Source organism: Pseudophryne corroboree, chromosome 8, assembly GCF_028390025.1.
Source record: "Pseudophryne corroboree isolate aPseCor3 chromosome 8, aPseCor3.hap2, whole genome shotgun sequence".
Taxonomy (NCBI): Eukaryota; Metazoa; Chordata; class Amphibia; order Anura; family Myobatrachidae; genus Pseudophryne; species Pseudophryne corroboree.
Window position 1 is genome coordinate 462026018 of NC_086451.1, and position 23952 is coordinate 462049969.

A 23952-nucleotide genomic window follows, 5' to 3' on the forward strand; every position below is an offset into this window, starting at 1 on the left:
TAGTTTGGACCTTGAAGATTTACTAGTGTCTCTCAGTAGCTTAGTGATCTAAAACATCTGCTTGAAGGTGCATGGAATGGCAATGGCACGCTATTGTTATAATTCCTCAGTTTCCCTGCCAAACACACATAAAAACCACGTAGACCGCGTGAGGTAAGAGATCAAACTCACGACGACACCTGCCAAAAATGCTTTGTAGCTGTGGCTGGTGCGTGGAGACAAAAATGGATCTGCCACAGGCTCAGTCTTGTGTATAAAGTGTAGTAAGTGTTACCTACTGCAGGCTGTGGGGTTAATATACAAAGTAAAATAAAAAAATAAATAAAAAAAAAGTTTTAAAATAGGTTTACTGGTGATTTAAACCCCAGGAACCGCCACGTGGTGACAATTTGGTATCTCTGATGTCCGAAGCTGGGTACGCTGATACTTCACTATGCATGGCCATCTTAACAGTTGTACCCACCCATTCACAGGAATCAATAAAAAAATAAAAATCATAACTAACTTCTCCTGCGGTCCCGAGCCATCTCTCCACATGATTCCAGCCATCCACCAATCAGCATGCAGACAGCCATTCACCATCTGGCTGCAGGCTGGGTGGAAGGTAGAGAATGCTGCATTCTGATTGGTGAATAGCTCTAGCCATCCACCAATCAGCATGCTGACAGCCATTCACTGACTAGGCTGAGAGGCAGATAGAGAATGCTGTATTGTATTCTGATTGGTGAATAGCTCTAGCCATTCACCAATCGGCATGCAGACAGCCATTCACTGACTGTAGGCTGAGAGGCAGGTAGATAATGCTGTACTCTGATTGGTGAATAGCTGCAGCCATCCTCCAATTAGCATTATGACAGCCATTCACTGACTGTAGGCTGAGAGGCAGGTAGAGAATGCTGTATTCTGATTGGTGAATAGCTCCAGCCATTCACCAATCAGCATGCAGACAGCCATTCACCATCTGGCTGCAGGCTTGGAGGCAGGTAGAGAATGCTGCATTCTGATTGGTGAATATCTCCAGCCATCTTCCAATCAGCATGATGACAGCCATTCACCATCTGGCTGGAAGGCCAGTAGAGAATGCTGCCTGGCATTCTCTACCTGCCTCCTAATAAGCTCCAAAAGGCACTAGCCCACACCTGCTCGAAGGCCCCTAAAATCGTGGGTACCTGGGGCAGCTGCCCAATAAGAAAGGTAGGTTATGATGAAATACCCGGAAAAGGTGGCATTTGCCTTTAAACAATTAAAAGACTATGTCAAGATGTCAGACTCTTTTTGCTATTTTATTGATAAATACTATACAATAATCACTGCGACTCAATATTGCTACAACTGTATAATCCCTATATAAGGAGTCATCATCACAAGTTCTGCGCAATTTACTTCAGTGACAGTCGGCCATGTTATTCAGGGTCATTGTGAATATGGATATTTTGTTTTTTAAACAATAACCGTTCAGTCCTATCTTACTTCATTACCACAATGCTCCTTGTGATGTGTAAAACGTTCAAAGCAGTTCATAAAAAATAGATGAGAAGAAAACTAGTGACATTTTTCCCCCTCTCAGCTAATTTGCATATTACTACCCACAATCCCTCAGCGAGGCTTACCGCAGTGTGACAAGTGAGCCAATTAGAGGCCGGTAACGGTGGTGGCAGCGTGTACACACACTCTGGAGTGTTGTGACATTGCTAAGGATGCTCCCAGAGAAAAGGGCAAAAAAGAAGGAATAAAATTGATCTTTAAGACCCGACGCCATCTGCAGCGTTTTACAGAAGTCCAGCAGATTTTGTTATTTTCTAGGGACACTTTGGGAGTATATGATGATAAAAATAGCTCGGCTGCTTGCCATGGGAATGCAACTGCCAGTAAAGCAATTAACATTTACATTATAGATCACATCTTCTCTAGAATAACATCTTCTCTAGAATAACAGGTTCACAGCGCAGGATTGTTGCTTAACAGATGTGAGGAACCCGGACCAGGCCAGACGGGTCTCTGAGAAGCCAGAAAAGTGCAGGAAGAAGGGACTGTTCAGGTGGTAGTGGGTTGAGGAGTTTTAGAGACTGTGCAGGTGGTAGAGGGGTGCAGAGTTTTTGGGATTGTGCAGGTGGTAGAGGGGAGCAGAGTTTTTGGGACTGTGCAGGTGGTAGAGGGGAGCAGAGTTTTTGGGACTGTGCAGGTGGTGATGGGGAGCAGAGTTTTCAGAACTGTGCAGTTGGTAGAGGGGTGCAGAGTTTTTGGGATTGTGCAGGTGGTGATGGGGAGCAGAGTTTTCAGAACTGTGCAGTTGGTAGAGGGGAGAAGAGTTTTAGAGACTGTGCTGGTAGTAGGGTGGAGTGGAGTTTTTGGACTGTGCAGGTGGTAGAGTGGAGAAGAGTTTTAGGGACTGTACAGGTGGTAGAGGAGTTTTAGGGACTGTGCAGGTGGTAGAGGGGAGTAGAGTTTTAGGGACTGTACAGGTGGTAGAGGGGAGAGGAGTTTTAGGGACTGTGCAGGTGGTAGAGGGAGCAGAGTTTTTGGGACTGTGCAGGTGGTAGAGGGGAGCGGAGTTTTAGGGACTGTGCAGGTGGTAGAGGGGAGAGGCGTTTTAGGGACTGTGGAGGTGGTAGAGGTGAGCGGAGTTTTAGGGACTGTGCAGGTGGTAGAGGGGAGTGGCGTTTTAGAGACTATGCAGGTAGTATGGTGGAGAGGGGTTTTAGGGACTGTGCAGGTGGTAGAGGAGAGAGGAGTTTTAGGGACTGTGCAGGTGGTAGAGGGGAGTAGAGTTTTAGGGACTGTGCAGGTGATAGAGGGGAGAGGAGTTTTAGGGACTGTGTAGGTGGTAGAGGAGAGTAGAGTTTTAGGGACTGTACAGGTGGTAGAGGGGAGAGGAGTTTTAGGGACTGTGCAGGTGGTAGAGGGGAGTAGAGTTTTAGGGACTGTGCAGGTGGTAGAGGGGAGTAGAGTTTTAGGGACTGTGCAGGTGATAGAGGGGAGAGGAGTTTTAGGGACTGTGTAGGTGGTAGAGGAGAGTAGAGTTTTAGGGACTGTACAGGTGGTAGAGGGGAGAGGAGTTTTAGGGACTGTGCAGGTGGTAGAGGGGAGAGGAGTTTTAGGGACTGTGCAGGTGGTAGAGGGGAGAGGAGTTTTAGAGACTGCAGGTAGTAGGGTGGAGTGGAGTTTTTGGACTGTGCAGGTGGTAGAAGGGAGCAGAGTTTTTGGGACTGTGCAGGTGGTAGAGGGGAGTAGAGTTTTAGGGACTGTGCAGGTGGTAGAGGGGAGTAGAGTTTTAGGGACTGTGCAGGTGATAGAGGGGAGAGGAGTTTTAGGGACTGTGTAGGTGGTAGAGGAGAGTAGAGTTTTAGGGACTGTGCAGGTGGTAGAGGAGAGAGGAGTTTTAGGGACTGTGCAGGTGGTAGAGGGGAGAGGAGTTTTAGGGACTGTGCAGGTGGTAGAGGGGAGAGGAGTTTTAGAGACTGCAGGTAGTAGGGTGGAGTGGAGTTTTTGGACTGTGCAGGTGGTAGAAGGGAGCAGAGTTTTTGGGACTGTGCAGGTGGTAGAGGGGAGTAGAGTTTTAGGGACTGTGCAGGTGGTAGAGGGGAGTAGAGTTTTAGGGACTGTGCAGGTGGTAGAGGGGAGTAGAGTTTTAGGGACTGTGCAGGTGATAGAGGGGAGAGGAGTTTTAGGGACTGTGTAGGTGGTAGAGGAGAGTAGAGTTTTAGGGACTGTGCAGGTGGTAGAGGGGAGTAGAGTTTTAGGGACTGTGCAGGTGGTAGAGGGGAGTAGAGTTTTAGGGACTGTGCAGGTGGTAGAGGGGAGTAGAGTTTTAGGGACTGTGCAGGTGATAGAGGGGAGAGGAGTTTTAGGGACTGTGTAGGTGGTAGAGGAGAGTAGAGTTTTAGGGACTGTGCAGGTGGTAGAGGGGAGTAGAGTTTTTGGGACTGTGCAGGTGGTAGAGGGGAGAGGAGTTTTAGGGACTGTGCAGGTGGTAGAGGGGAGCAGAGTTTTTGGGAGTGTGCAGGTAGTAGAGGTGAGCGCAATGTTCACAACTGCTCCTGGAGTATTCTCCTGGAATTTATCCTCCTATGTTCCCCTTCCCACCATGACTGCAGCACACTGCAGAATGAAGTAATAGAACCATAGGGGGATGTAAGGAGTGCAGCTGCTGTCCCCCCTCCTCCTCCCCAGACATCCCTCCTCCCGGAGACACCCATCCCAGACAGGTACAGTGGGCACCAGAGCTGGACCGCACATGCTCAGGAAAAGCCCAGCAGACCAGAGAGCCCAGCTTCATATTTCCACAACATGCTAATTTACAAGTCCAAAAGAAAAATTAGAACTTGAAGATTGTATCCATGGAGCTGTGGACCAACAAGAAACACGATTGGTGTTTAAAGTTTGTGGTGATTCATTTAGTCTCCCATGGTACCCATTTAATTAGAATGGTGCCACTGCCCTGAGAACTGGCATTTGTAACGACCATCTACAGTATAGCTGCATTTTGAAATGCCTTTTCCAGGCTATGTATTGAGAGCAAGGGCACCACGATGTGGGCGTGGAAAAGAGCCCAGCCCAGAGAATCTGAAAAGTAAAGTATTAGCTCGCACCACCGCTTTACTTACATGCACAGACTTGGCTTGTTTGATGTGCATGTGGTACCTATCCCCACCCCCCCAAAAAACACAAACAAAACAGTGCAATCTATAGGCTGCTTTGGATAACAGTGTCTCTGATATATGCTGCTGTGACCCCTCCTAAAATAGCGTCAATACTAAAACAGTCACTGGCAGAGAATTAACCACAGTATTTGGGTATACAGCTGTAAATATGCCACATGGCACAAACAGCGCAATCCTCTATCTCCTATATAAAAGCCCAGATCTGTGACTCTGTGCCTGTGTGTATAAGGCTGGGAGTGGCTAGGAGCTCTCATTGGGTTAGTGGCAGGTCTATCACACCCAGTCCACAGCTGATTGGGCGAGTAACGCCCTCCCACACAGGTTACATCATCCAGTGGGAGGCTCTGCCCTTTGCCTGCTGTGTGTTCCCAGAGCAGGATGAACAATGGGCTAATGGAGCTGCAGCTCCAGGTCCACACCCCAAAATAGGCCCACTGCATCTGCAGCAACATACCCTCCAACAATTTACACATATAAATCGGGACAAATTCGAAAAGGGGGCGTGGTCACGGGTAAAGTGGTGTGGCCGCGCCCCTTTTCCTATACTTTCAATGGAAGCTTGGAGAGCCAAAAATCGGTACAGACCATAAAAAAAAAGGGACTGTACCTGCCAAAAAGGTGCAGCTGGAGGGTATGCCACTGCATCTGCAGAAAGTCTCTGCACTGTAGATACGGGGAAAAAACAATCCTTTTACTGCAGCGTCCTATGTCCTGCTGCCAGTCCGCATGCCCCCTCCGGCATCAACAATCCCCACTACCTAGCCTCGGCGCAGGTGGAACAAAAGCTGCTGCAGCCACCGGCATAGATGTGTATGAAAGTGGCGCAGCGGAAGGCTTTCATAGCCCACCCTGCGCCGCATACTCTCTGAGCCCTGGAGCCTCCTCTGCGCGTGATGTAACAGAAGTGCCTCCCCGCCACAGCCGCACCCAGATCCCCAGAGGCCCTGACTCCGCAACACAGCACCTGGGCCGCCGGCCTGGAAGCCCCGAGATGGCTAATGTAACAGATAGAGTGGGTGATATCGAGGAGGGTAATGTCTGGACGCTGAATCAATGTAAAAGGTGACAGTGCTGTGCAGCGCAGTGGGTGTGCAGTGTCACTGACACTGCCCAGCACTCTCACCTTTTACACTGATTCAGAGAGTCAGTCAGTTCTGCCAGCCAGTCACTATTGTTAGTACTGGTGTCCCAACGCGCCGCATTACAGGGAAGTAGACGCACTAAATAAACTACAGCTCCCAGCAGCCCTTAGCACCGGAGTATTCCAGCACTAAGGCCTGCTGGGAGCTGTAGTTTATTGAGTTCATCTTCTTCCCTGTAATGCGGCGCGTTGAGACACCGGCGCTAACAATAGTGACTGACTGCTGTGCGAGTCTCCGGGAGAGCCACTGCCAAAGGGAATACAGCAGCCTAGCTTCTTCCAGGAGGAGAAGCATTACCCGCCCCTCCCCCACTCACAGTGCCTCCGGGCACCATCCGCGGCACCCCCCTCTACCAACCGTGGTGGCTCCGGATTCCCTTCCCCACCCGTGGCACCCCCGCAACAGCTCCTCCCCCACCCACAGCACACCCTCCCCCATCCGTGTCTCCCTCGCACCAGCCACTCCCCCAAACACAGCACTTACTAGGTGAGTCACCAGGCCCTGCGTGCGCTGTTCACACCGTTCCAAGGGGCTTCGACCCCTTAACCATCACACGCCCTTTGTCCGTGCAATATTTAACCACTCACACAATTATGATTGGAGGTAATACTCCATATAATAAAAATACTGGACGCCACAAGGGCGTGCAAGGGTTAAGGGGGCGTAGCCCCTTATGACGGTGTGAAGAGTGTCTGTAGGGCACGATGAATCACCTAGTATGTGTGTGTGTGTATATATATATATATATATATATATATATATGGGAAGGGGCATCATAGCATGGGCTTTCTCTGGGATCAATCTTGTCATGCCCCTTCCCGACGAGGCATGCGCCTTAAGTCTTTATTGGAAAAGTGGGGGGGGAGGGGGCGTCAATTCTCTCTCTGGCACAGGGCACCAAAAAGTCTAATTACAGCTCTGGTCGTCATGCTGCCACAATGATGGGCCTATTTTTTATGAAGGCCTGGAGGTGTATCTCTACCCCCCATTGTTAGTCTAGGTATTCGGGGAGAGTGAATAAGTATATTACGTGCCATCAGTGGAGTAATAGAGCTTGTTATATGTTATCTGCTGAGTTATTATTGCTTTCCACATTATACTGTATTATATTTGTGTCATTTTTGGAATACAAGTGACTAAAATAGTAACAGATTAGGGAGACAGTGATCCAAAGCCTAGTCCCCTATAACAGGTGATATATCAAACTCCGGCACAGATGGTTTACAAAAGTGGCAGCTACTAAAATGCAAGATAGGGATAAAATGCGGCTTCTGTCATTCCCAAAACTTGTTTTTTTTCCTGCTCTTTGATTGCAAAACACACAGAAAAAGCATTTTTGCTGCTTCTTTGAAACAACCAGCTGTTAAATGAGCCTTCCCATTCATCATGAATGACAAAGGAGTCGCAGGGAGCTCACCCACTCTGACGAGGGAAGAGACAGGGAAAACCGTCCACTGGGAATCATTGATCTCTTCTTCCAGTCCCGCAGGGCGAGCATTGTGTGCAGCCCAAAGTTTTGTGGTTGCATCAGCTAAAGCGACTGAAATACAGAAAACATACAGCAGCCGAAACTTTGGAACGTGATCTATTTGAGGTGGATTATGGGGGTCATTCCGACCCGTTTGCCCGCTGCGTTTTCACGCAGCAGAGCGAACGGGTCCCTGCTGCGCCGGCGCCTTTGTGCGCCTGCGCATGCCGACGGCCGTGGCAGGACAGCGATCGTCTCTGCCTGATTGCCAGGTAGAGGCGATCGATGGGCGGGAGGGGGGCGAAACGGCGGCGTTTAGCCGACGTTTCGTAGGCGCGGTCTGGCCAACGCAGCCATGGCCGGACCGAACGGGGGGGGCGGGCCGCAGCGGCTGCATGACGTCACACGCAGCCGCTGCGGGCCGGGGAGCGAGGAGTAGCTCCCAGCCAGCTCGCAAAAGCTGCGCTGGCCGGGAGTTACTCCTGAAGTGCAAAGGCATTGCCGCTGTGTGATGCCTTTGCACTTCTGCGAGGGGGGGCCGGACTGATATGCGGGGCGGACTAGCCCCCTGCTGGGCGTCCCTCCGCATGTCAGGAAAGTTGATCGTAGCTGTGCAAAATTTTGCACAGCTACGATCAACTCGGAATGACCCCCTATAATGCATGCATAACAATATCCGGTCTGTAACTTGCCAACTGCATGAACGTAGAGCAGAGTACCATGATCTGCTGTAACCCGCAGCAACTATCATCTTAACCTGTACAGTTTAGAGCAGAGAAGGGAAAGGGGGGACATGATAGGAACTTTCACATATACCAAGGTACAGGAGGGAAACGTTCTTCAAATGAAGAGAAGCAATAGGACACGAGGACATGCACTGAGACTGGAGGGGGGGAGGTTCAGGGGAAATTTAAGAAAAAATTACTTTGCATAAAGGGTAGTGGACATGTGGAATGGCCTCCCATCAGAGGTGGTAGAGGCTAAGACAGTAGAGTAATTTAAACATGCATGGGATAGACATAAGGATATCCTTACAAAGGATCAGAGAGGGTTGAGATTACCTAAAGGATAAATAACGGGCAGACTAGATGGGCCAAGTGGTTCTTATCGGCCGTCAAATTCTATGTTTCTACAGTATGTTATACTGTACATATTCAGAGAGAGATAATCTACAGTGTGTGTGTGTATATATATATATATATATATATATATATACAGGTTGAGTATCCCATATCCAACTATTCCGAAATACATACACTTTTTAGTGAGAGTGAGATAGTGAAACCTTTGTTTTTTGATGGCTCAATGTACAAACTTTGTTTAATACACAAAGTTATTAAAAATATTGTATTAAATGACCTTCAGGCTGTGTGTATAAGGGCCCTCATTTCGAGTTGTTCGCTCGCAAGGCGATTTTAGCAGTATTGCACACGCTAAGCCGCCGCCTACTGGGAGTGAATCTTAGCTTCTTAAAATTGCGAACGAAAGATTCGCAATATTGCGATTACACATCTCTGTGCAGTTTCTGAGTAGCTTCAGACTTACTCGGCATCTGCGATCAGTTCAGTGCTTATCGTTCCTGGTTTGACGTCACAAACACACCCAGCGTTCGCCCAGACACTCCTCCGTTTCTCCAGCCACTCCCGCGTTTTTTCCGGAAACGGTAGCGTTTTTCCCCACACGCCCATAAAACAGCCTGTTTCCGCCCAGTAACACCCATTTCCTGTCAATCACACTACGATCGCCTGAGCGAAGAAAAAGCCGTGAGTAAAAATCCAAACTTCTTAGCAAATTTACTTGGCGCAGTCGCAGTGTGGACATTGCGCATGCGCACTAAGCGAAAAAACGCTGCGATGCGAAGAAATTTTCCGAGCGAACGACTCGGAATGACCTCCAAGGTGTATATGAGACATAAATGCATTCTGTGCTTAGACTTAGGTCCCATCTCCATGATATCTCATTATGGTATGCAATTATTCCAAAATACAGAAAAATCCCATATCCAAAATACCTCTGGTCCCAAGCATTTTGGATAAGGGATACTCAACCTGTATATGCAAAAACCCTCACTTGCTCACTCACTTACTCATCACTAATTCTCTTACTTCCCGATAGGTTAGGAAGATGAAATGTAACATAGGTATTCTTCAGGTTGGAAAGCGGAAAACTATGTAATTAGAATTTTAATAAACCCCCCCTAAGGGGATGAAAAGGGGGTTGACATAATTACGTCATTACCGATGCGTGGCTTGCGTTGAGTGAACTATAACGCCCAAACGGACAATCGGATCAAAATTTGGATTGCACCTCCAGTGTGTAGAGTTTCTAAACTACAAAAATGGTCCTGTCACTTTTTACCGTGTATGCTACGGACGCTCCTCAGGTAACACCAAGAACCATGGATTAATATTTACTTACATTAAGACGCCTCAGATTTACAGCTCTCTAGATTTACCACATTTTTAACACTCATTTCTATTTACAACAGTGAAAATCAGATACTCCCGTGCGAAGAATGAGAACAGCTAGTTACAGTATATACATAAAATAATTTATTCTCTGAAAATTGCGATTAGTGAGAAATTAAATATTTAATTATCAGTGTCATCATTTGTCCTATACTGTGAGACTGCTAGAAGGCAAATGAATAACTTACCCCTTCTACAGTATTTTATCACTTCATTTTAAACAATTGCAAATATGTAATGTACAGGTGACTGAGTAATTGTGCAGAAAGAGAGGCAGTTATACCTATGTGTTATATTGTCATAGCCTCATTCACATACTTACAAGTATGAAAAGTTTGCGGCATATATATATATATATATATATATATATATATGTGTGTGTATTTATTTAGCTGTCAACACAAGTTGTTCTGACATAATGTATCACACACAAGGGACACATTGGTTTCACTGCTATATACTGTAATTGCCAACTTTCCAACTGTCCGTGGAGGATTTTAGAGCGCACCATATAGGCAGGGGTATAGCCAGGGGGTATCCGGACTCTGTGTCGACACCCATTGGTTGACAGTGGTCGACACTAGAAATAGGTCGACATGTACTAGGTGAACATGCAACATGGTCGACATGAGTTTCTCACTTTTTTTTCTTTTTTTGAGCTTTTTCATACTTTACGATCCACATGGACTACGATTGGGAGCGGTAACCTGCCGCAGCATGGCGAGCGAAGCAAGACATGCGAGGGGACACGGTGCACTAATTGGGGTTCCCGGTCACTTTACGAAGAAAACGACACAAAAAAACCCATGAAAAAACTCATGTTAACCTTTTTTCATGTCAACCGAATGGCCGCGTCGACCTATTTCTACCGTTGACCTAGCCACTGTCGACTAATGGGTGTCAACCTGAACACTGTTGACCCTGAGTCCCATACCCAGCCAGAGTGGGGGGAGTGGGAACAAAGTCCCCAATCAGGGACCCTGGGCTGATGAGGAGGTGGCGTAGCTGTGCCCGAACACAATTGTCCAGACACCCAAGTACAGGGGCCCGATAGAACTCCAAGTGTTCCTGCATTTAGATCACTAGCAGCGGGTTAGTGTTGCACCTGTCTTTAAGCAGAATAGATTGGGTGGAGCAGGACAGACATGTTTGTAGTTAGAGACACACTTACCTTCTGTACCTCCTGCAGCGCAGAGGCAAAAATACATATGGCGCATATGTATCCCTGATATTCAATTACATAACAGTGGTTTTAACTGGATCTAACATTTGGAGAGGAAGCTTCTGAGCTTTCCAGGGTTAAACTGGTTTCGTTTTTCTGCCTTGGATCAAAGTGGTGACGTTTTAATGTATGTAAGTGTACCAAAGACCCCATTAATACCCTACAGTCGGTGGTTCCCTGCAAAGCAAAGTACTGATTTACATTTCATTCGACACACAAAGTGTCACATTCATGAAATATAGGCAGAATCCCCTGGCCTCCCCCCCCCCACAAGGATCAGCAATACATTGGGTGTCAGGGGAGTAGTCAACCCAAAAATATATACTGAGAGAGGCGCATTTATGAAGATGCCCTGATCTAAGAGAATACCGGTTGGCTGTGCTTAGACCTGAGCTGGGTACACCTTTGTCCAATCCTCCAGGGATCTAACTCCAGACCAGGCTGTTGGCACAATCTTCCAGCAGACGCAAAATCACATCTATGCCACACACCTGTCCAATTGTCCATCAGATCTCCAATCTGCATCTGCTGAAACCATCTGCTGAAAGGATTCAGGGATGAATTTGGAGAAGATGTGGATTTTTTTTTTCTTTTTTATAAATAAATGATAAAACCTTTATGATTAAGTTGTGTCAGATGAGTTCTATAGTGTTGTCACTGATGGAGCTGGTAAATAGCCAACATGAGGTTTGGTTCTGTACGTTGCATAAGTTGAGGTGCAGTGAAGGGGCGTATTTAAAATGCATATTATAATTTATGATTATGGCTCGTGTTTGGGCATAGACCCAGTTGGCTTATTATATTATTACAATACAAACATCATTATACTCATGAGTTTTCTTTAGATTTGTCCACTTTTATGGCATAATGCCAATGATATTGGAAATTAAATAGAATGTTTCAATGTCTTCCTAATCTTTGCGTCCTATTCATTGAATATTAGAGCGAACTCGGAGCACACTGACCTATTTCCCGTCGTTTTATCTCCTAGTGTCGGCACAGAATCTGAAAGCCAGTCTGGACGCGATGGAACAGCAGATAAAGCGGCTGGAACGCGACATCGAAAACTTTCCCAAAACCGACAATCCCAATGATAAGTTTGTGGCGAAAATGAATATATCCTTTTGAATTTAATTAATTTTTTTTTTTAGCTCATTTGCATTTGGTATTGACGCTAGTTAAATATTTACACAGCATCAAATTAGCAGCTCGTCGGCTGTCTAACTTCTCACGCAGGATAGTGTCGGTGAGAGATGTAAAAGCAGCGTCTTAACGGCACCGTAGCGAAGGTTCTGTCCCGCTCAGGGGTGTATGTAACAGTCTGCCGCGTTGGTCAGCGAAAGTTTCACAAAGAAGAATCAGAAAGTGCAGGTGTTAATTGTTACTAAAATGCAAATGATGCCTCAGTTACATAGTAATACGTTTTTATAAGTTGTTAAAACGTTCTCAAGTTTCGCATCACTTTCTGATTTCCTCCCTAATGTTAACCCATTTTAGGTATTTGCAATGTGATCTTTTTTTTCTTCACATCTAAAGACAGAATAGCTAAATGCAACTAGGATTTATCAATCTAAGGGGGACGTGTACTAAGCAGTGATAAAAGTGAAGAAGTGAGCCAGTGGAGAAGTTGCCCATGGCAACCAATCAGCTGCTCTGTATATGTTTATAGTATGCAAATTATAATTGTTATGTCAATACTGACTGGTTGCCATGGGTAACTTCTCCATTGGCTCACCTCTCCACTGTTATCACTGCGTAGTACATGTCCTCCTAAGTTGCCTATATATCAAGCTCACTGCCCATAAAATAATGAAAAAAACAGCAGTTTCTGTATCATTTTATATATTGTAGCTATGTACTAACAGCCTCATGCAGGAGATTTTACAGAAAGCCTAATTAGTGCTACAGATTGCAACCCCCATTATTACCAATGACGACTGCGTTCTGACCCCTATGTACCAGACTCCAAAAAGCAAAGTTTTTCCGAGTTTGGCCCCATAGGTTAACACCATCGTCAGACGGCATAAACCATTGTTTGTCTCTGGAGGTATATTTCCAGGAGAGGGATCTTCTGATCCCTCTCCTGCAGCCTCCGGCCGGCTCCAGGTACAGACGCTGTGCGTATGCGCAGTGTCGGATTCTTAGAGGAGAATATGCCGGGGGTGTAACTCGCAGTGACTTCGCTTAGTGGGGGCCATTCACACCCGATCACGGACGGGTCTGATCTGCGCATCATGCCAGACAGCTGTCTTAGGCTAGCGATCGAGGCGGTCACTGGGCAGGAGGGGGCGGGCCGGCGGCGTGTGTCCGCCGTTTAGGGGGTGCGGTCCGGGTAACGCAGGCGTGCCTGGACCGTTGTGGGGCTGGACAGCGGTGGCTGCACAACGTCATACGCAGCCGCTGTGGCCCGGGCAGCGACGAGTAACTCCTTTCAACGCGCAGGAGCTGCGCTGGCAGGGAAATACTCCTACATTACAAAAGCATCGCCACCGTGCGATGCTTTTATACTTCTGCGACGGAGTAGGGCCTAACATGCGGGACAGACTAGCCTGTATGTCAGTGTGCCTGATCGTAGCTGAATCACCCCCATTGTTACCGCTGTCCTTGCAGGTTATAGTTAGTACATAGGGGGCGCCAACAAAATGACCTAAACAGACCCCCCTCCTTGTCCCGGGCCCCATCTCACCTTTCATTACTCCCAGCCTCCTTCCCTCTCAGGCTCCGCCATTCCTGCCAATGTCACACAGAGAAGCTCTGCAGGCGGTCGTGAATTGTAGGTTAAAGCACATAGACGATTCACCCTATTTACAGAGATCAAATCACAGAGCTGGACTACAACTCCCAGCAGCTCCCGCGGTAGTAAGCGACGTGCATCAAGCTGTACTAGAAGCCTGGTTGTCATGGTGATATTGGTGATGAGCTATAACCTTACATCACATAAAAACTAGGTAAAATCAGATTTTTGGTGTTAAAATACACAAGCAAGACGAGTGATGATTCTATGACCTTATTTGAATAACTCAATCTTACGTACAATGCATAGAAGTTGTGTATGCTTGAGATGTAGTCTTATTCACGCATAGGATGCTGTGTTATATAATTTACACCAATCAGGTCCTCCTTTTCTGGAGGAGCAACCTCCCAATATACAGGTAAGAGGGTGGAGGGGGCAATTTTTAGTTGTTCATTAAAAAATATTTAATTGCAACTAGTAAAACCGAATCCGCTCATCACTAATTGCAACCCAACAAGCATCGTACAGTAGTATCCACAAAATTACAGAATAGTTTTACTTAAAAAGAAGTTTTTGATGCAATGCCCGTTTTTTGCAACACTTCAACTTCTGATCAGGGCAGTAAAATATTCTGAGATCATTTGTAAATTCCATGTTAAAACTTTTGTGTTTGCTGGTTTTTTTGCAATTGCGTGTGCATGCACTTGTAGCTGGTATTGTTAATGTCTGACTCTCTGAGACAGAGTTTCAAGGCTATGGGGAGGTGTATCAAACCTTCTCAAATAGAAACCAATCAGCTAGAATTTATCGTATGCATTATATAGTCGATGTTTACTGTTGGCATTCATAGTGTTGACACCAAAATTTAGATTGTTATGGTTAAACTGTCAATTTATACCTTGTTAACATTTGGAAAATGTCAACATGGATAGAATGCCGACATATGAAAAGTCGGCCTAGTGAAAATATATCGTCGTGAGGTTTTAGGGGTTAGAGTTACCTTAGAACTGTTGTGTTGACATTATGAACATGTTGACAAACTATACAAAACCTCATTTATCAAGTACTTTTTGTTAATCGTCCTCTGGAAGATTTGATACGCTTCCCCTGTATGTTTGAAATAGTCAGTGCGGACTTTGTAGAAATGTTTATTAACATGAGCAGTGACAAAAAGTTATTTGTGTGACCCCTCCAATCCAATTACGTTTTACTTGGTCGATCTGCTAGTTATTGTAAGTTGTAACGTACAAAGAATCAACCCATTTTGGCAGCATCTTGTAAGTCGCTTTCTTGCAATGTACGTAGATTGTTACTACAGAACGTCATTTTATAGAAAGAGGATATGGTGTTTGGATGCATATGCAAACACACGGAGAGGAGGGGGGGGGGGGGGTTCTGGTTGCCCAGAAACCCCCCTCCTCTTGGCAAGTGGCTCAAATTAAGACAACAATAGCAATGGTACATAATACTATTACTAGAGTAGCCGCCACATCATGCAGTTTAAGGGACAGAGCAGAGCTGCTGCACGTGCCCAGGCCAGTAGTAGCTTCTTCTAGTGAGTTTACTGTGGCTCTGAGTGCTCAATCAGTGCATTGAATTAGAGAGTAGCTAGCAGGAAGAAGAGACAGGAGCCGTACCATGTGGTGGGAGAATGTGAGCTTAGAAAGTGCAGTACTGGTTCTATTATGTTTGTGTATTTATGTATTTATTATTGTAGTTTTAACCTTTTCCTGACCACTTATTTAGATTATTTAAATATGTTTGATACAGCCTATACTATGGACCATCTATAGTGTTAAATATTAATACTGTATTACATACAGTATCCAGTGTATAAAAAGACCAATGTGTACATTAATGTCTAGAGTCATTACTAAGTTCTTCTGCTGCTCCCCCAGACTCCTGCTGAGTAGGAGATTGTGGACTGCATTTGGAAACCCCCCCTCTAGAAATTCTGCGTTTGCCACTGGGATGTGATGTTTATACGCCTGGAATACAGGCGCACTTACTGTACATACAGGCGCTCTTCCGGTTGTGGTGTTGTCTACTTATGGCTTCATGCTGATGGTTACCAGCGGTGGGGAGCACCTGTTTGGGCTGAGGACTAACTGGTTACAAAATATGAGGTTATGGGTTCCATGGCATAGATAGAACCCCCCACATGTGTATACATTTTTTTAATAAAGTGCATTATTCTTTAAGTTAAGTTGCGTCTTGAAGGCGTTAGTTTTTGGTTTCCCAACAGTCTCATCTGTCACGTTTACCACAAACCACACATAGAATATGGTTTTGGTGCCAAAATATCGCTCCACCTCGCAATAATACGGAATGTAAATTACCTCTTGTATTTACCAATATTAGGGCGCTGGGACAGAGCTTCTGAAGGGTTAAAACAAGATAGCTAATACTATGACTTTGCTTCACGGTTCCGACCTGGCCGCTGGGCTTTGCATGCGTCGGTGGACGTAGATTGGGAGTGGGGGGATAAAAATTCTGAAATTGTAGCCCATAGGCTAGTATCAGCCAACACCATCTGTAGATAGTGTTAGGCTGGGTATACAGTACACACTGTAACGACTTGATGATGGACCCGCCTTTATGCTGACAGAGCTGCCGATTCGGGTAAGTATATACAGTTACCGATTGGCCGCTCCATTAGTCGGTCCTGTCATTGAGCTGGGGTGGGCCTTTGAGTTTGCCAGCCCAGCTGTGACATCAAGTATACGGGCGGTCGACAGATTGCCCATACACACAGCCAAATGCATTGACAAATCTGCAGAGATATTGGGCATCGGCTGTGTACCCACCCACCGACCAGCTAGCGATTTATCATCCGTTTGCTTAAACGGCCGATATATATCGCCCAGTGTGTACCCAACTTTAGCTACTGTGGCAAAGTTCTAGAAAGCTTTTTATTCCGATTCCTGAAGCTTGATAAAATGGACAATAAAAATGTGCAGGGCAGCCATCCGGGGGGAACTGCAGAGAATGGTGTCCTGGGCCCTTACAGAGTGAGGGGCCCACCCCTGGCTCCTACTGCCAATACCTGTAGAGCTGCACCAGTCTGTGAATCAGCAGCAGGCTGATGCGGAGGGCTTCTTAAAACAAGTCTTATCTGTGTCTCTGTGACCAGTTCCTGTAGTTCCGCAACACTCTACCTATATGTAACATCACAATGTATGACATCACATAGGGGTGGAGCAGTGCGGCAGAATCTTTTGTTTTTGGCGGGAAGGGAGGGGCCCTGTCAGTCCCGGGCCTCACAGTTTCTGATGGCAGCCCTGGAAATGTGGTCAGCAATGACGGAATCACATCCAGTATAAATACCTGCCACAGTCCCTCCTTCTTACATCCAGGAGATACTTAGCTTTGGCTGGGAACCCCCCAAAATGGCTGTTTCTGGGTTGTTCCCCACAAAATAAGGCCCGTATTTATCAAGCCTTTGAGAGTGATAAATAGCATGGTGATAAAATACCAGCCAATCAGCTCCTAACTGTCATATTACAGGCTGTGTTTTTAAAAAATGACAGTGAGGATCTGATTGGTTGGTACTTTACCGTGCAATTTATCACTCTCCAAAGCTTGATGAATCTGGGCCTAAGTGTGATAAATATCTCCCTATGCCTGAGCACATACACAGTGCGTGGGCAGCCAGTGTGTTGTCTCAAGTAATATTCATTAGATCTATTCACTAGGAGCTGGTGGTAGCACTGAGGCATGAGGCATGAAGTGTCTCATGATGCCATTAATTCCTAGTGAATTGATAGGCTGCATTCTATTGAAAGTTGATGCACACCACAAACTGCTGCCTCCGGTTTGTTTAGGTGATGGGGTCCACTCTGACCTGTACCCAGTGTCTACTCACTTCGGTATTCCCTACCTATTGTTTCATTAAAGTCATAAAGTATTAACCTGGACAAGGCATAAGGCAGTGATAAACCAGTGATAAATGCAAGGTGATAAATGCACCAGCCAATCAGCTCCAATATGTAAATTAACAATTAAGAATTGTTTGGCTGGTGCATTTATCACCTTGCACTTATCACTGGTTTATCACTTCCTTATGCCTTCTCCAGGGTAATACATCTGCCCCATTATTTGAAGTTAGGAAACTGTTTTCTAGTATATCTCTGTACCCAATACAGAGCTGTAGCAGGGCGCTTCTGCAGACTGGGCCGGTTTGCTGTGACCCCAGCACTTGTGACGCCATGACATCACACAGCAAGCGTCAGGGGAGCCCTGACTGCAGGCGTATGGGTGATGGGTACATGCTAAAGACGTGCCCTATGCCTTTCTATGCAGAGGGGAGCCTCCTTAGGCACCCTGCAAGGTGGAGAATGGTGGCAGGGGTGCCTCTGCGAGCTGTCACGGCAGCCATGCGCTTCCCCCTCCGCCATATGCCCTGGGCGGCGGCGGCACCGGTTGCTCACCCTTCGTTAAGGTCCTGAACTAATAACACCCACTAATTAAACCCTATATTGTGGTTGATGAGCTTACATTTTTCTATATATTAAACTAGAACATAATGCTTTTTTGTGGAAAATTCACAGGGAGTTCTGTTAAAATTCTTTAATTTTCATAAAGGCGTCTAATTTAGATTTCTGAGTGACACGCGGTACAGTCTGACACTTTTACATTTTTCTCCATTGTAATGCAAATTTTGAGTTTTTCTAAACCACAGAAAGGCATTTTCAATGGATCCATGGAAGCTTTGAATTACCAGATTGCATTAAAGTCGGATCTTTGATGCTTAGAATATGTAATGATCTGAATGCATGACGGGCGTTTGACAGGCACGGATGTAGAAATGTGTAGGACATATATTGCTCATATATTATTCATTTCTGTATATACATAATGTTTAGAGATGAGCACAGAATGCCTAGCATTAATATATTTTATCTTATTCTTTTGTCCCTAAATGTTATTTATATTGAATGTACCGCCGGCGTTATTTAATACGACGCCAGGCCCGTGAGGGGGGTGATGTCTCGGCATGGCCTCTGTTTGCTGTGAGGATGATGCGCTGTGGGATTTACAGGTTGTGGCGTTTCATGGACTGCTTGTGAATGCATGAGAGAGTCAGGGGGAAGAGAGGCAGGACATGTCAGACCATTAATCACTCCCTGTAGCCACCGTCCAACCGTTACACACACACACAGATCCTCCCACGTCGCACAAGCAGACACCAGCCGGGCAACAGAACTCAGAGCTGACTGCTTACAGCAAGAGCGTCAACGTGATGCAGCCGCAAGGTCTGCGAGCCGCCAACACATAGGAATGATAGATATTCTCACCTAATGAAATGCGGATTATACCAGTAACTCAAATCAGGACGTGAAATAAGAACTAAATCAAAAAACAAAAATAAATCAATTAAAATGTATGTTTAAGTACAGTATGAAATGGCGTCATCTGCTGCTACCGCTCAGGTGGCTTCATGACGCAATTCACGCTTGGTCGTGATATTGTGTTCCCCCGCCCATCACCCCTAATTTACTAAACTGTGAATTCTGGCTTTGAAAAAGTGGAAGTGGGGCTATAATTATTATTATCCTTTATTTATATAGCGCCGCAAGGGATCCGCAGCGCTCAATTACACAGTACATAAAGAAGTAAGCAAAACAAGAAAACAGTGACTTACAACTGAAGACAACGGGGGTTATTCAATTAGTGGCGTTTTTTCGACCAGTTGAAAATATTGCACTTTTTGCCCATTTTTAGGTCGAATTTACATTCAACCTATTCAATGCCCGTGCTGTTTTTTCGGCTGGTCAAAAAATCCGGCACTGGCAAAAACCACATGTTTAGGCGAATTGATACACGTGTTTTGGTGATTCAACAAAAGTTAAAAGTGGAACGGCATGGACGAAAATGGATTAAAAAACAAGTGAAAATGCTGCAATTGAATACCCTGTGTCGAATTAGTGCCATTTTTTTTGACCAGTCGAAAAAACAGCACTTAGTTGAATGCCCCCCCAATATAGGAGAAGTGCAGGGTATATAGACATAGCTGCATCAGCGGACGACACTGACATACAGTATCAGGGTGGCAGAAAACCGAGGGATTTGGTGCTGTCGAAGGGTGTATGGAGTAGAAGATGGTTTAAGTAAGAGAAGTAAAAGCTCACGAGGGATGAGGGCCCTGCTCGTGAAAGCTTACATTCTAAAAGTGCCCTCATTACCCCACCTGACTGCACTATGGGGGTCATTCCGAGTTGATCGCTCGCTAGCTAGTCTTAGCAGCCGTGCAAACGCTATGCCGCCGCCCACTGGGAGTGTATTTTTAGCATAGCAGAAGTGCGAACGGTTGTATCGCAGAGCGCCTGCAAAATTTTTTTGTGTAGCTCAAAACCTACTCAGCGCTTGCGATCACTTCAGACCATTCAGTTCCGGATTTGACGTCACACACCCGCCCAGCATTCGCCCAGCCATGCCTGCGTTTTTCCGCACATTCCCTGAAAACGGTCAGTTGACACCCAGAAACGCTCACTTCATGTCAATCACTCTGCGGCAAGCAGTGCGGCTGAAATGCATCGCTAGACCCTGTGCAAAACGACATCGTTCGTTGTGCCCGTACGACGCACGTGCGCATTGCACCGCATACACATGCGCAGAACTGCCATTTTTTAGCCTGATCGCTGCGCTGCGAACAAATTCAGCTAGCGATCAACTTGGAATGACCACCCATGTATTTATATCCACACATGCATGTGGCAAAACACACCTAGTCTTGTGTATATGTACTTGGTTATATTTATGTATAGATATTGTAGACTCCTGCAAGCTTTCACAGTGTATACTTTTTGCTTCGTTATTATAAAGTGTCCATTTCATGGCACTGTGTGTTGTAGTTGGATGGATCTATCATGTACATGAATAGTATACCTTGTTTTTGTGCTTCGGTTTCCCTAGTCTGTGCTCGGTCTGAGTACCTGAAATCGCATTGTGTTGATGGATAATTAAGGGCTGACTGAGGCCATTGTGTTGAGACAGAGGCACATTCATGTAATTCAGCCAACGAATGTGCCCTGCAGAGTACACTGTTCACTTGTATGGAAGCCAACTGGCTCGTGGACAACCCGACACTTCCAGCCAGTTCTTCAGTTTAATGGCAAAGGAAGATTTAAAGGCAAAAATTGGCTGAAGACACTTTGGTACACATTTTGGGTATTGAGGCTGCAACGTCAGCCAGACGAAGTCCTTAAATCTCTCCGCCTAATTTGCAAAGCGACACCCAGCGACTCCTTTTGTAGTATGAAGCCAAATAGTATCTGTATGTATACCTCAGTGATTAATGGTGTGTTTGGTACGTAACCACACAGGAATCTCTTATTCAAATTTCATAGATTGATCAACAATGTTAGAAAATGTAATTTTCCAACTTAAATGCCTGATCCATACCCTGTAATTGCTTACTGGCCCACACATGGCAAATGCCCGGTGGTCTACACTGTCCGAGGGGCCACCCCTACCACTAATGTCGGGTTCCAGACCGTGTACTCAAACATTGTTACTCTATTACAGGGATGGGGAACCTTCGGCCCTCCAGCTGTTGTTGGACTACACATACCAGCATGCCTTGCTACATTTTTGCTTTTTTGCCATGCTAAAACTGTTGCAGGGTATGCTGGGATGTGCAGTTCAACAACAGCTGGAGGGGCGGAGGTTCCCCATCCCTGCTCTATTAGATGACCAGATGCCTGCTGATAATGGCTGTCGCATGGGCCCCTACCACTTAATCCCCCCCCCCCTGGTGGGCTCTTCATGCCCCAGTCCAACACGGGATCCGGTTTGTAGGTCAACTGCACTTGGGTTGACAGTCATTAGGTGGACCACTACTGGTCGCCATGGTCTATAGGTCGACATGGAAAAAGGTTGACATGAGGTTTTTCAAATGTTTTTGAATTTTTTGAATTTCTTCATACTTTCCAATCCACGTGGACTACGATTGGGAATAGTAACCTTGCTCGAAGTGCGAGGGGGTACAGTGCACTAATAGGGGATACAGTGCACTAATAGACAGCCTATTTCAGGTGTCGACCTAGTCACCGTCGACCAATATTGGTCGACCTAGTTACTGTCGACCCAATGAGCCACACCCGTCCGACACTGGGTCCCCCACCAAACAGATGCATGAGGTGGATCAGTACAACAAGTGCCTCGTGCCTCAGAGATGTTACTGCATTCTTGTTTGCTGGGATTCTTTAAGGGGCCTTGTGTCAGTTGTTGTGTCGGCGCAGCAAAATATTCTGAAATCAAATCTGGTTTGTTTATTTGCAAACAATTCTCTGTGTTTCATATTGTAAGCAGGATCTGGAGGCACGGTTCCTTCAAACTGCAATTTAATAACTTATCTGTGGTATGTTAATCAATTATGCAGATGCTGTGAAATGTAATCTGTCGGTCTGACAGTCCTCGGTGTTTTAGGTAGCTTGCAACGGCAACTTATCAAAAGCCAATTTACAGCGTGGTAGTGAGTGAGGGAGTCATTCTAGTGATTGCAAATTAATTAGAAATCCATATTCTGTCAGAGGGTGGATCCAGTAATACACCGGCACTGGGCGTGATAATTCTCTCCATACACCGAGATGTCTATAATGGACTTTATTGTTTATTCTTTCTTCTGGTTTTCCTAATTGCCATCATTTAGATATGCTTGTGTTATTAATCATCTGTCACAGACATACAGAGATCCCGCTTCATACTGTCAGTGTAGAATGCAGGTCAAAACATTGTGCTCAATTGTGTTAAGAGCAGTGGAACATACAATACAGATGGGTCCATGTTTATCTTGACTTTTAATAGGATTAACTGAGACTGGCCAGTCGGACTTAATCCCCTGCTGTAATTACTTAATCCTCTGCTGTATTGTTCTTTGTATTGTATAGCAGCTGAGAACAATAGATGAAGGGTTTATGTTAATAAACCATGTTGTGCCTAGGTGCAGAAAACTAGTCAAGATAATAATAATAATAATAACAACCGTGAACCCACCTGTATGTGCTACACAGAGCTTAATGTTATTCCTCCTATGTCATCTCTCCGTGTAGCCCAGGGCCGTACCAGGTGGAAAGTGTGCCCTGTAATACGCCCCCCGAATATTTGATGATGTGATGTCACAATAAGTGGGCGGGGATATTGGGACCAAGGCAGAGATGAATGCCTGGAGCATCTGCCAGACACCCCAGTTGTGGTTCTCCATCCAAATACGGGTGTTTGGGGGTCACCCCAGGGCCCTGCACCCTGGGAGATGACACCATTCACATACTCCTAGTTGTGGCCCTGGTAAAACATATGCCCCCCCATATCTCCTGCCCTAGGCCATGTCCCCCATATCTCCTGCCACTAGGCCATGTCCCCCATATCTCCTGCCACTAGGCCATGTCCCTCATATCTCCTGCCACTAGGCCATGCCCACCATATCTCCTGCCACTAGGCCATGCCCCCCATATCCCCTGTTACAAGGCCATGCCCCCCATATCCCCTGCTACTATGCCATGCCTCCCATATCCCCTGCACTAGGCCATGCCCCCCATATCCCCTGCCACAAGGCCATGGCCCCCATACCCCCTGCCACTAGGCCATGCCCCCCATATCCCCTGCCACTAGGCCATGCCCCCCATATCTCCTGCCACTAGGCCAAGCCCCCACACTAATTTGTTCAGGGATTATGTCTATGTGGGAGGAATATAAATGATGAGGGGTGGAATGTAAATGAGGGGATTTTGGGTGGAATATAAATGATGAGGGGATCCTGGGTGGAATGCAAACAATGAGGGGTGGAATATAAATGAGGGGATTCTGGGTGGAATATAAATGATGAGGGGATTCTGGGTGGAATGTAAATGAGTGGATTCTGGGTGGAATATAAATGATATGGGGATTCTGGGTGGAATATAAATGATGAGGGGATCCTGGGTGGAATACAAACAATGAGGGGTGGAATGTAAATGAGGGGATTCTGGGTGGAATATAAATGATGAGGGGATTCTGGGTGGAATGTAAATGAGGGGATTCTGGGTGGAATGTAAATGAGGGGATTCTGGGTGGAATATAAATGATGAGGGGATTCTGGGTGGAATGTAAATGATGGGGGGATTCTGGGTGGAATGTAAATGATGGGGGGATTCTGGGTGGAATGTAAATGATGAGGGGATTCTGGGTGGAATGTAAATGAGGGGATTCTGCGTGGAATGTAAATGATGAGGGGATTCTGGGTGGAATGTAAATGATGGCAGGATTCTGGGTGGAATG

At 46.1% G+C, this 23952-nt stretch overlaps 1 protein-coding gene across 8 annotated transcripts in view; it reads left to right on the plus strand.

The window, feature by feature from the left end:
* Positions 1-23952, plus strand: part of DIAPH2 (diaphanous related formin 2) — a 1435719-nt gene that overhangs the window by 976536 nt on the left and 435231 nt on the right. For all 8 annotated transcript variants that reach the window (XM_063938356.1, XM_063938358.1, XM_063938359.1 and 5 more), the window contains one exon: positions 11953-12077. In XM_063938356.1, coding sequence (XP_063794426.1) covers positions 11953-12077 — 125 coding nt within the window. The remainder of the gene's footprint in view (positions 1-11952; positions 12078-23952) is intronic.